This window comes from Mobula birostris, chromosome 6, assembly GCF_030028105.1.
Source record: "Mobula birostris isolate sMobBir1 chromosome 6, sMobBir1.hap1, whole genome shotgun sequence".
NCBI classification, from domain to species: Eukaryota; Metazoa; Chordata; class Chondrichthyes; order Myliobatiformes; family Myliobatidae; genus Mobula; species Mobula birostris.
The window spans coordinates 86,592,889-86,607,244 of NC_092375.1; the positions used below are offsets into that span (position 1 = coordinate 86,592,889).

At 41.6% G+C, this 14,356-nt stretch overlaps 1 protein-coding gene across 1 annotated transcript in view; it reads left to right on the forward strand.

Moving 5' to 3' along the window:
* med4 (mediator complex subunit 4) overlaps positions 1–14,356 on the forward strand; it is a 40,220-nt gene that overhangs the window by 7,621 nt on the left and 18,243 nt on the right. Inside the window, exons 2-3 of the mRNA XM_072260797.1 lie at positions 7,876–7,942; positions 8,918–9,088. Coding sequence (XP_072116898.1) covers positions 7,876–7,942; positions 8,918–9,088 — 238 coding nt within the window. The remainder of the gene's footprint in view (positions 1–7,875; positions 7,943–8,917; positions 9,089–14,356) is intronic.

Here is a 14,356-nt window from a genome sequence, read left to right on the forward strand (position 1 = left end):
AGAAAAGGGCATGTTCCAGATGGTAAGAGTCTATACTGATGGATACTGCCTTACTGAGACACCACCGCTTGAACATATCCTCAGTGGTGGGGAGGATTGTGTCAATGATAGCGTCTACCATCCTCTGCAACTTCTTGAGATCCTCTGCATTGGAATCTCCATACTAGGCTGTGGTGCAACCAGTCAGAATGCTCTCCATACATCTACAGAAATTTGTAAGAGCCTCCTCAAACTCCTAATAAAGTAGAGACACTGGTATGCCTTATTTGTGATTGCATCAATGTGTTGGGCCTAGGATAGATACTCTGAAACTTCAGACTGCTCACCCTTTCCGTTGCTGGTTTGAGGACTGGCTTGCGTTCTCCCGACTTCCCATTCCTGAAGTCCCAAATCACTTCCTTGATCTTGCTGGTGTTGAATGCATGGTTGTTGTTTTAAGGAAATCTGAAGGGGTAGATTGAAAGGGATGTGGTATAGTAAGAGAAATCCAGAGTTTGTGGCCTGGACTGCTAATTTCACAAATAATGGGGTTAAGAAAAAGTTATAATTGCACTGGAGGTAAGAGATGGAGGAAAATTGAATTCTTGCACTGTTGTGTAGCTAGAAAAGATGAGATGAGAAAGGGGCAAGACCATCAAAGAATGTAATCAAGGAAAAGCAAATTTTCATTTTAAGGTGCCTTTAAAAAGAAACATGTAATAGTCATAGCTGAGCAACACACACATAATGCTGGAGGAACTCAGCAGGCCAGGCAGTATCAATGTAAATAATATAGTCGACATTTCGGGCCAGGACCCTTCGGTAGGATGATGATGATGATGACATCGACTCTGACATGAGAGGCCAGCGTCAGGCATTTTCATGCCTTACAAGGTGCAGTTCGTAAGGCTGTGTGGGGCGCCACTCCTCGCACAGACGTTTCGCAGTATTATTTTACGAGGCCGAGTTGCGAGCTCGACATGTACGACGCGCACAGGGGCGGTCCGTCACTGGATCGAACTCAGGAACCTCCGTTTCCGAGCCAGGCGCTGATCTCACTGCGCCACCAGCGGACCAAGTACCGGTAGGACTGGAGGAAAAACCAATCCCACCGAAGGGTCTTGGCCCAAAATGTCAACTGTATTTTTTCGATAGATGCTGCCTGGCCTGCTGAGTTCCTCCAGCATTTTTGTGTGTGTGTGTGTTGTTTGGATTTCCAGCATCTGCAGACTTTCTCTTGTTTGTATTAGTCATACCTCATTTGTTAACTATATTATTCACTACTGAGATCAGAGATATTAAAACATTTTACTGGAGGGCAAATAATGTGAATACCATCCGGTGAGTACACCTGTAAGCAAGGTAGTTTATAGGCCAATTCCATGAATATTGAATTGTTAAGTACTTGTGATCATTATTTTTCAGGTGATCCTGATTTGAAGGGAGAATTTTTGTTAATTCAGTGACTAACTGCTCTTTAAGAAGTGTTGTGGTATTTTTGTCCACTTGCATAAGCTAGCTGTGTTGGTTTCAATAATTTAAGCAAAAACAATGTTCCAGCAACATAAACATTTACAATATTTCAGTGAGTAGTTGTTCCTGGTTATTTAAATTTGCAAAGGAGTACACTCTCAAGACTCTTGAACAATATTTTCAAATTGTGAACATAGAATAGTGCAGAACAAGAATAGGCAACTTGGCCCACAATGTTGTGCCAAACCAGATAAAAAGCAATCAAAAACACCCAAATACTAATCCCTCCCACCTACACAATGTCCATCTCCCACTGTCTTCCTTACAGCCATGTGCCTATCCAAACGTCTCTTAAAAGTCTCTAATGTACAGTGGCATGCAAAAGTTTGGGCACCCCGGTCAAAATTTCTGTTACTGTGAATAGCTAAGCTAGTAAAAGATGACCTGATTTCCAAAAGGCATAAAGTTAAAGATGACATATTTCTTTAATATTTTAAGCAAGATTACTTTTTCATTTCCATCTTTTACAGTTTCAAAATAACAAAAAAGGAAAAGAGCCCGAAGCAAAAGTTTGGGCACCCTGCATGATCAGTACTTAGTAACACCCCCTTGTAAACGCTTTCTGTAGCCAGCTAAGAGTCTTTCAATTCTTGTTTTGGGGATTTTTGCCCATTCTTTCTTGCAAAAGTCTTCTAGTTCTGTGAGATTCTTGGGCAGTCTTGCATGCACTGTTCTTTTGAGGTCTATGCACAGATTTTCGATGATGTTTAGGTTGAGGGACCGTGAGGGCCATGGCAAAACCTTCAGCTAGCGCCTTTTGTGGATTTTGAGGTGTGTTTAGGATCATTACCCTGTTGTAGAAGCCATCCTCTTTTCATCTTCAGCTTTTTTACAGACGGTGTGATGTTTGCTTTCCAGAATTTGTTGGTATTTAATTGAATTCATTCTTCCCTCTACCAGTGAAATGTTCCCTGTGCCACTGGCTGCAATACAAGCCCAAAGCATGATCGATCCACCCCCGTGTTTAACAGTCAGAGAGGGGTTCTTTTCATGAAATTCTGCACCTTTTTTTCTCCAAACATATCTTTGCTCATTGCGGCCAAGAAGTTCTATTTTAACTTCATTAGTCCACAGGATTTGTTTACAAAATGCATCAAGCTTGTTTAGATGTTCCTTTGCAAATTTCTGACGCTGAATTTTGTAGTGAGGTCACAGGAAAGGTTTTCTTCTGATGACTCTTCCATGAAGGTCATATTTGTGCAGGTGCCGCTGCACCATAGAACAGTGCACCACCACTCCAGAGTCTGCTAAATCTTCCTGAAGGTCTTTTGCAGTCAAAGCCGGGTATTAATTTGCCTTTCTAGCAATCCTACAAGCAGTTCTCTCAGAAAGTTTTCTTTGTCTTCCGGACCTCAACTTGACCTCCACCATTCCTGATAACTGCCATTTCTTAATTACATTACGAACTGAGGAAACGTGTACCTGAAAATGCTTTGCTATCTTCTTATAGCCTTCTCCTGCTTTGTGAGCATCATTTATTTTAATTTTCAGTGTGTTAGGCAGCTGCTGAGAGGAGCCCATGGCTGCTGATTGTTGGGACAAGGTTTGAGGAGTCAGGATATTTATAAAGCTTTGAAATTTGCATCACCTGGCCTTTCCTAATGATGACTGTGAACAAGCCAAATAAGGTCTGAGACGTTGGTAAAAGTTATCTGAGAGCTCATATCCCTTGGTGTGCCCAAACTTTTGCGTGGTGCTCCTTTCCTTTTTTTCACTCTAAAATTGTACGAAACAAAAATAATACACTAACCTTGCTTAAAATGTTGAAAAGAATGTTTCATCTTTAACTTTGATTTTTGGAGATCATTTCATCTTCTACTCACTTAACTATTCACAGTAACAGAAATTTTGACCAGGGCTGCCCAAACTTTTGCATGCCACTGTATTTGCCTCTACCACCATTCTAGACAGTGCACTCTAGGCATCCATAACTCCGAGTAAAAAAAATTACCCCTCATATCCCTCTTGAACCTACCCCCCTCACCTTCAATACATGCCCCCTGGTATTAGACATTTCTTCCCTGCGAAACAGATATCCCTGTCTACTCTACCTATGCCCCTCTTAATCTTGTAAATCTCAATCAGATCTCCCCTCAGCTTCTGACGCTCCAGAGAAAACTAACTAAGTTTATCCAGTCTCTCCTGATAGCACATGCCCTCTAAATCAGGCAGCATCCTGATGAACCTCTTCTGCACCCTCTCTAAAGCCTCAACATTCTTCCTATAGTGGGATGACCAGAAATGGACGCAATACTCCAGATGTGGCCCAACCAGAATTTTATAAAGTTGCAACATAACCTCTTGACTTTTGAACTCGGTGCCTCGACTAATAAAAGCAAACTTGCCATTAGCCTTCTTAACCACCTTATTGCCACTTTTAAGGAGCTATGAACTTGGATCCCGAGATCTCTCTGCTCAGCAACACTGTTGAGGATCTTGCCCTTAACAATGTACTGTCTCCTTGTATTTGCCCTACCAAGGTGCAACATTCACATTTATCTAGATTAAACTCCATCTGCCATTTCTCTGCCCATATCTGCACTATATCCTTTGCCAGTCTTCTACACTATCCACAACTTCATCAATCTTGGTATCATCCACAGATTTACTAGCCCACCAATCTATTTTCATCCAGGTTATTTATATGTATCACAAGCAGCAGAGGTCCCAGGACAGATCCCTACAGAACACCACTAATTACAGACCTCTGGCTCAAATTTAAGTCCCTTCAACCACTACCCTCTCTCTTCTACGCACAAGCCCGTTCTGAATCCAAACAACCAATTTGCTACAGGCCCCATGTGTTTTAATATTCTGGATAGCCTCCCATGAGGGACTTTGCCAAATGCCTTACTAGAATCCATGTAGACAACATTCACTGCCCTATCTTCATCACATCTCTCATGTCACCTTTTTAAAATAACTCAATCAAGTTGGTGAGGCACGACCTGCCCCACACAGAGCCATGTTGGTGCTCCCTAATTAGGCCATGTGCTCACATATCCTATCCCTAAGGATTTTCTTCAGCAATTTCCCTACAACTGATGTGAGTGTCTCCAGTCTATATTTCCCAGGATTATCCCATGTTCCTTTCTTAAGTAGAGGTGCAACATTAGCCATTCACCAGTCCTCTGGAACCTCGCCTGTGGCGAGAGAAGGCACAAAGATACTGGTCAAGGCCCCAGCAATCTTATCTCTGCCTCCTTCAAAAATCTGGGGGAAGTCTCATCAGACCTTGGAGACATCCACCTTAATACTCATTAGGAGGCCCAACACTTCCTCCTTGACCTCTAAGCACCCTAATGTATTTATACGTTACTCTGTTTACCATTTACAGAAACCAGCTGGTAAAAGTTATACATTCGTGTGGCCTCCTGAATCTTTGTTGCCGTTGTTTTAGTGAGTCATACAGACTAGAAAGGCTGTAGGGGTACAACAGCCTGCCGATGCTGGAATGTGAAGCAATAAGTAATCTGATGGAGGAATTCAATAAGTCAAAGGAAGTGTTAATGTTTGAGTTATAAAGTATGCATCAGGATAGGTTATATTGGAAGAGGTACAGTTGATGTTTCGGGTGGAGACCCTTCATCAGGACTAACTGAAAGAAGAGCTAGTAAGAGATTTGAGAAAGAGAGGGGGAGATCTGAAATGATAGGAAAAGACAGGAGGGGGAGGGATGGAGCCAAGAGCTGGACAGTTGATTGGCAAAAGGGATATGAGAGGATCATGGGACAGGAGGCCTAGGGAGAAAGAAAAGGGGGAGGGGGGGAAACCCAGAGAATGGGCAAGGGGTATAGTGAGAGGGACAGAGGGAGAAAAAGGAGAGAGAGAGAAAAAGAATGTGTGTATATAAATAAATAACGGATGGGGTACGAGGGGGAGGTGGGGCATTAGCGGAAATTTGAGAAGTCAGTGTTCATGCCATCAGGTTGGAGACTACCCAGACGGAAAATAAGCTGTTGTTCCTCCAACCTGAGTGTGGCTTCATCTTTACAGTAAAGGAGACCGTGGATAGACATATCAGAATGTGAATGGGACGTGGAATTAAAATGTGTGGCCACTGGGAGATCCTGCTTTCTCTGGCGGACTGAGCGAAGGTGTTCAGCGAAATGATCTCCCAGTCTGCGTCGGGTCTCGCCAATATATAGAAGGCCCTATCGGGAGCACTGGACGTAGTATATCACCCCAGCCGACTCACAAGTGAAGTGTCGCCTCACCTGGAAGGACTGTCTGGGGCCTTGAATGGTGGTGAGGGAGGAAGTGTAAGGGCATGTGTAGCACTTATTCTGCTTACAAGGATAAGTGCCTGGAGGGAGATCGATGGGGAGGGATGGGGGTTACGAATGGACAAGGGAGTCGCGTAGGGAGCGATCCCTGAGGAAAGGGGGGGGCAGGGAAAGATGTGCTTAGTGGTGGAATCCCGTTGGAGGTGGCGGAAGTTATGGAGAATAATATGTTGGACCCAGAGGCTCGTGGGGTGGTAGGCGAGGACAAGGGGACCCCTATTCCTAGTGGGGTGGCGGGAGGATGGAGTGGGAGCAGATGTGCATGAAATGGGGGATATGCATTTGAGAGCAGAGTTGATGGTGGAGGAAGGGAAGCCCCTTTCTTTAAAAAAGGAGGACATCTCCCTCGTCCTGGAATGAAAAGCCTCATCCTGAGAGCAGATGCGGCGGAGACGAAGGAATTGCGAGAAGGGGATGGCATTTTTGCAAGAGACAGGGTGAGAAGAGGAATAGTCCAGATAGCTGTGAGAGTCAGTAGGCTTATAATAGACATCAGTAGATAAACTGTCTCCAGAGATAGAGACAAAAAGATCTAGAAAGGGGAGGGAGGTGTCAGAAATGGACCAGGTAAACTTGAGGGCAGGGTGAAAGTTGGAGGCAAAGTTAATAAAGTCAACGAGCACGGCATGTGTGCAGGAAGCAGCGCCAATGCAGTCGTCGATGTAGCGAAGGAAAAGTGGGGGACAGATACTAGAATAGGTTTGGAACATAGATTGTTCCACAAGGCCAACAAAAAGGCAGGCATAGCTAGGACCCATACGGGTGCCCATAGCTACACCTTTAATTTGGAGGAAGTGGGAGGAGCCAAAGGAGAAATTATTAAGAGTAAGGACTAATTCCGCTAGACGGAGCAGAGTGGTGGTAGAGGGGAACTGGTTAGGTCTGGAATCCAAAAAGAAGTGGAGAGCTTTGAGACCTTCCTGATGAGGGATGGAAGTATATAGGGACTGGACATCCCCTTGCCCATCCTCTGGGTTTCTCTCCCCCCCCCCCCCCCACCTTTTCTTTCTCCCTAGGCCTCCTGTCCCATGATCCTCTCATATCCCTTTTGCCAATCAACTGTCCAGCTCTCGGCTCCATCCCTTCCCCTCCTGTCTTCTCCTATCATTTTGGATCTCCCCCTCCCACTTTCAAATCTCTTACTATCTCTTCTTTCAGTTAGTCCTGACGAAGGGTCTCAGCCCGAAACGTCGACTGTACCTCTTCCAATAGATGCTGCCCGGCCTGCTGCGTTCACCAGCAACTTTTATGTGTGTTGCTTGAAATTTCAGCATCTGCAGATTTCCTCGTGTCAGGATAGATTATTTGTCTTTAGTGTTGACAGTTCCTTTCTCCTACCGATACTGCTTGACTTGATGAGTTTCTCCAGCAGATTGTTAGGTTTGATGCTTGGTTAGATGTCCAAGTGTATAAAAACTAACTAGAGCAAAGGTATGATGTTTTTATTGCCTCATGTTCTCTGTGGAAAGGATATACTTGATTGCATTAAGGGATAATTCTTCAACTTCTTGCACATTGCTCTCTGGAAAGTGTATAACAGATGAGTATAAGATTAATACAGTTCCATGTGATTCAATGGTTATAGTTGAAGCTTGAATGAAGATTGATGTCATACATTTAGAGAAACAGAAGTTATATTATTGATGCTATGAATTAAGCCTAACAGGTGAACTGGGCAATGCAGCTAATTAGCACAGACTGGCATTTGGGTTCAATCCCAGTAGCATTGGATGTTGCAAGTTTCCTGTCTCTCAATACCTTTAAGTAAATATAAGAATCTCAATTCGGTTGTCCCTCGATGTCAGACTACAGCACTCCTGAGTGCTCATGATTTAGTTAAAAAAAAAATTGAAGTAACCTTGTCTGGCCTTGGAAATGTTAAATTGCTGAGATACTGACTGTGCTGTCCTTGATGTGGAAATGTTTTGTGTCAACATAATGATAAAGGGAGATATCTTTCACATTATGAATGGATAAATAACTTCACTTGAATGTTTCAGGTAACTGAAAACTTTGTGCTTAAAGATTAGGAGTCAAAATTAATTTCATTTTAAGTGTTTTGTCTTTTCATCTTCAGGGAATTAATTGAGCTACTTGCGTTATCCAGAAACCAAAAAATTGCACAGCCAGGTGAAGAAAATCAGGTAAGTAATGAAAATAACTTTGTATTTGGAATGACTTCTAGTAGGGTGTTTTTTAAATTGTGCTGTTGTATTTAATCTAACACAATAAAGGAAAACCTAACTCACATCAGCTTAAAATGTGGAAATAATCAGTACTAAGTGGAGAGCTTTGCTCAGAAGTACTTGTTTATTTATAAAATTTTCATTGATCTTTTTTATTATGGTTGTGAATGTCTGTAGTCTTTTATATTGCTACATGTATTAAAATCTATATATCCAAATTATGTTTTAACGATCTTAGATACGATTATGGTTTCGATTATCCCTTTTTATTGTCATTTAGTAATGCATGCAATGAGAAATAATACGTTATTTCTTCCGGTGTGATATCACAAAAACACAGGACAAACCAAGACTGAAAAAACTGACAAAACCACATAATTATAACATATAGTTACAACAGTGCACAACACCATAACTTGATGAAGAAGTTCGTGAGCACAGTAAAGTTCAAAGTTTCTCAAATATCCCACATCTCACGCAGACGGGAGAGGGAAGAAAAACTCTCCCTGCCATGCCGACCACAATCCGACTCTGAGTCATCCGAAAACTTGGAGCTCTGATCAGCTGTCCGACATCGAGTACTGAGCGCCATCTCTGTCCGAGCGATTCGACCTCTTTCTCGGTCGCCAAAAGCAGGCAAGGCCAGGGATTTTGAGTCCTACACTCCGAAAGATTCCCGACCACACAGTAACGACAGCAGCGGATGGGCATTTCAGAAATTTCTCCAGATGTTCCTCTGTGCTTTCATGTCTATCTCCATCAAATCAGAAATTGTCCACTGCCCCTATTTAACAGATACAACATTATTTTTCACCGGAGAGCTGCGTACACGCGGTGCGCTGCCAGCTTCTCCTCCTGCCGTTACCACATAAATAATATTCAAGATAATGAAAAACACTTGTTTACCCATCAAAAAATTTGTTACCTTTCCAGATCTTGAATCTGTTGATTCAGAAGGATGGAGAATTCCAAGAAATAGTAAAAGTGGCATTGGAGCAAGGTAGAATCCAGGAGGAAATGCACCTTCTGGAGAAAGAGGTGGAAAAAAGAGATGGTGACATCCAGCTGTTACAGAAACAGCTCAAGGAGGCTGAACACATATTGGTGAGTTATAGCCGCACTTTTTAGAAAGCTGTAATTTAGAGATTTTTGTTTTATTAATTGACAGATGATTAAGAATCCTATATCTTCAGACTAATGTATTAGATTTTAAAACCTCTGATAATATTATTTAAATTACCTGATATACTTCCTAAAAGATGTAATAAAATTATTTATAAAATTATTAATCTTGATGCTCACACTTTGCCGATTCTATTAAAGTTTATTGTAATTTCATATATTGTTCGGCTCTTGCTGTTTTGGGATTCTACCTATAATACTGAGAATTGCACTTTATCTGGGAAACATGCACCAGACTACCCAAATTCATATTTCTTACTCATTTTGTCACAATTATCAAATTAGGTACACTGGCTAATTGTACAATTATAAGAGTAGTGTCTATTCTGCTTTGTAAGAAACACAGGCCAGAGACTTGTACAAAATTCTAAGCTGACAATTTGCTGAAGAAACATTGCATGTTCAGTTAAGATAGCAAAATGTTTGGTTTTGCATTTTCAGCTGTTTATAAAAGCTTCCTTAAGGTTCTCAAAGAGGAGCAAGGACATTATTCCAAAATACACTGAATGAACGTCATAAAATAGGTCATCTGTGCTGCCACATTTCCTGCAATGATTTTGTTGAATTTCTAACCATGTTGCATTTCGTATTTTATCTGCAAATGTGTTAAGTTTTAGAGGTCATTGATAAGAAGAACTATGTTAATTTATCACTCATATTGTATTATCTATGCAGCACCACTGGGATAACTAACTCAGCACAGACCCAGGAATTACTAGTTTGAGTCGTAGAGCAACTGAGCATGGATACAGGTTCTTCTACCCAATCACTCTATGCTGACCACAGTGTCCAAACAGCTAGTCCCATATCTTGCATTCACCCCATATTTCTCCAAGCCCTCTATTCTTCTTAAATTATATTATTGTACCTGCCTCAATCACTTTCTTTGGCAGCTCATCCCATATACTCATCATCCTCTGTGTGGAAAAGTTGCCCCAAACATCCCTTTTAAATCTTTCCCCTCTCACCTTAAACCTATGCCCCCAGGTTTTGGACTTGCCAGTCCTTGAGTAGACCGTTACCATCCATATAAGTTTAAACACTTCTATAAAGTTGACTCTCATTCTTCCATGTTGCAAGAAATAAAATTTTTCTGCACTCTTTTCAATCACATCTGCAGTATAACAGCGTGGTGGAAACAGTACACAGTAATCTGAATGTGTACTCACCGATGATTGACACAACTGCAACATATTGTTGTAACTTTGAAACTAAATGCCGAGACTAATGAAGGCCCTTTTTCACCACCCTGTGTGATACCACTTTCAATGAACTGTGCACTTGTACTCATAGGTTCCTCTGTTCCACTATGCTTCATAATGTAAGTCCTGAGCTGGTTTGACCTTCCAAAATGTATCATCTCATATTTAGCTATTCTGAAATCACACTTCAGCCTACTTCCCTAACTGATCGCTTCTCCTGTAATCTACGATAACCTTCTTCACTATCAACTACACCTCCTAATTTTGTGTCATAAATAAACTTACTGATCAATCCTGGTGCTTTTACATTGTTGTGTCATGTCATCTGTATGTCTTCTCTATGTAAATTGTAATCTGTCAGCTATCATATCAGATATTTTATATTTTCTTGTGAGGTGGTGTACATGGGTTCACTGTCCATTCAGAAATCTGAAGGTAGTGGGGAAGAACTGTACCTAAAAGATTGACAATATGTCCTCAGGTTCCTGTACCACCACCTTGGTGGTAGCAGTGAGAGGAGGACATGTCCTGGGTGTTGGGGGTCCTTAATTGCCAGATGCCACCTTTTCGAGGCAACACCTTTTGACGATATCATCAATGCTGGGGAGGATGGTGCCCATGATGGAGCTGGCTGAGTTTGCAACTTTCTGCAGCTTTTTCTGATCCTGTGCAGTGGCCCAGATGGTGATGCAACCAGTTAGAATGCTCTCCACAGTATATCTGTAGAAACTTATGGGAGTCCTTGCTGACATGCCAATCCTCCTCAAACTCCTAATGAAGTATAGCCGCTGCTGTACCTTCTTTGTAATTGCATCGATACATTGGGCCCAGGACAGATCTTCAGATATGTTGACACCGAGGAACTTGAAACTGCTCACTCTTTCCACTGCTGATCACTCTATGAGGACTTCCTAAAGTCCGCATTCACTATTTCTGTAAACTACTTTCACATATACCCATTCGCACCCCTGATTTCACCTGTCATTATTTGGCCGTTCTTATACTTCTCATTTGAAGAGATGTAGGTACAGTTGCAAGAAAAGGTTTGTGAACCCTTTGCATTTACCTAGCTTTCTGCATTAATTACTCATAAAATGTCTGTTCTTCATCTATATCACAATAGCAGACAGACGTAATCTGCCTAAACTAATAACTCATAAACAATTGTACTTATGTCTTTATTGAACACACTGATCATTTACAGTTCAGGCTGGAAAAAGTATGTGAACCCTTGTATTTAATAACTGGTAGAACCTCCTTTTGCAGCAATAACCTCCACCAAACATTTCCTGTAGCAGCTGATCAGACTTGCACAACAGCAAGGAGGAATTTTAGACCATTCCTCCATGCAAAACCACTTCAGATCATCAGTATTTCTGGGATACCTTGCATGAAAAGCCCTCCTCAGGTTATGCCACAGCATCTCAATTGAGTTAATGTTTGGACTCTGACTTGGCCATTCCAAAACACAAATTTTCTTTTTTTTTAAACCATTCTGGTGTTGATTTACTCTTGTTTTGGATCATTGTCTTGTTGCATTATCCAACTTCTATTAAACTTTAAGTGACAGACTGCTACACTGACATTCTCCTGTAAAATGTCTTGAAACAATTTTGAATTAATTGTTCCCTCAATGACTGTAAGCTGTCGAGGCCCTGAGGTAGCAAAGCAGCCCCAAACCATGATGCTCCTTCCACCATGCTTCACAGTTGGGATGAGGTTTTGGTGTTGGTGTGCAGTACGCTTTTCCTCCAAACATAGCGGTGTGAATTTCTGCCAAACAATTCAACTTTGGTCTCGGTTGTTCACAGAACATTGTCCCAGAAGCATTGCTACCCTTGGGATCTTTATCACTTCCTTCAACATTGCATGCTGTGCTCTTGGTGTGATCTTTGCAAGACACTCACTCCTAGGGAAAGTAGCAACAGTACTGAATTTCCTCCATTTGTAGACAGTTTCTCTTACTATAGACTGATGAACACTCAGGTCTTTAGAAATGCTTTTGTAGCCTTTGGCAGCTTCGTGCACCTCTACAATTCTTCTTCTGAGGACCTCTGAAAGTTGTTTTGATTGAGGCATGGTGCACATAAACAGATCTTTCTTGCGAAGAGCAGGCCATATCAGTAACGTGACTTTGTGTCTTTTTCATAGCAGGGCACCTCTACAACCCATACCTCTAATCTCATCTCATTGATTTGAACATCTGATTCCAAATAGCATTCGCAGAAGGCATTACTCCAGAGGTTCACATACTTCTTTGAACTCAGACTGTGATTGTTTAAATGTTGTACTCAGTATTAATGAGAAGTGCAATTGTTTGTGTGTTGTTAGATTAGGCAGATTGTGTTTGTCTATTATTGTGACTTAGATAAAGATCAGACCACATTTTATGAGTAATGCTGAAAGTCAGGTAATTGCAAAGGTTTCTTGTAGCTGTAAGCACTGGCACATTTAATCTTCACTTGTATTTTGGCAAATGATCTTGTAGGTAAGTATAACTTCACTTTTTGGTTACAATGTACTGATTGAGTCCTTAGAACAGTCATTCAGTTTTAAAGAGGATCATAGGCTTTGTTTATTTCAGAGTGCAATATTAAGCCAAAGAAGCATTTTATATCCCTGAATAGAAAATGGAAACTTCTGCTTAATGGTATATACTTCGATTTTTACAACACCTGAACCTATGTCTTCTCTTTCTCTGAGTAATATCAAATAAATGATTTCATACAGTTTTGTAGATCATGCAGCTCTTCGCCAACATCTGTTGAGAAAAATATGTGAATATAGCTTATGCAGTAATAAAATATTGTCAGCATCCTGATGTCATAAAACCATTTACATTGCACATGAACCATCAATTGTCAGAACAATATTTTTTAGTTGTTGCAAACTTGAATAGAATTTTGAGGACATTGCAGATCCAGGGTTGTTCCAGGTTGCTTTGCTGCACGTCACGTATACAAAATGTGATAAACTGGATCCAGAACAGAATCGGATGGCAGTTTTTAAGATCATTTTTCTGCAGCACTAAGCAGATGTAGGGCAATATGGCTATTCCTTTTCCATGTGGAAGTTAGTTTTTTTGTATGCTACGAGTTTTCCGGTTTTAAGGTGTCATCATCATCACTGTGTGGTGTCGTATGATGTCGGTGATTAGAGTAGATTAGATTAGATTCAACATTATTGTCATTGTGCTGAGTACAGATACAAAGCCAATGAAATGCATTTAGCATCTGACCAGAAATGCAAAGAATAGTATTATTTACAAAATAACTGCGAATAAAAAAGTGCCGCAGCACACAAATATAGAAGTACTGAGACAGTACAATACGGATGCAATACTGCTTAGCGCTGTGATGAGAGGTTCAGCAGTGTCACAGCCTCAGGGAAGAAGCTCTTCCTGTGCCTGCTGGTGCAGGAGCAGAGGCTCCTGTAGCGCCTACCGGATGGGAGGAGAGTAAAATGTCCATGGTTAGGGTGAGATGCATTCCTGATAATGCTTTTCACCCTGCCCAGGCAGCGTTTATGGTTGATGTTCTCAATGGTGGGCAATTTGGTGCTGATAATCCGCTGGGCAGTTTTCACCACATGCTGGAGTGCTTTGCGGTCTGATATGGGACAATTGCCATACCACACTGAGATGCAGTTGGTGAGCATGCTCTCAATGGTACAGTGGTAAAAGTCTGTCAGTATCCTGGGACAGGGGTGAGCTTTCTTCTTGCTCTGCAGGAAATAAAGGCCCCATGATCATTGTTCTTGGCAAATTTTTCTGCAGAAGTGGTTTGCCAATGCTGTCACCTAGGCAGTGTCTTTACAAGATGGGTGACCCCAGCCATTATCATCAATACTCTTCGGAGACTGGCTGCCTCGTGTCAATGGTTGCATGATGAGGACTAGTGATGTCACCAGCTGTTTGTACGACCACCCACCACCTGTTTCCATGGCTTCATGTGATCCTGATTGGGAGGGCTAAGCAGGTGTTATACCT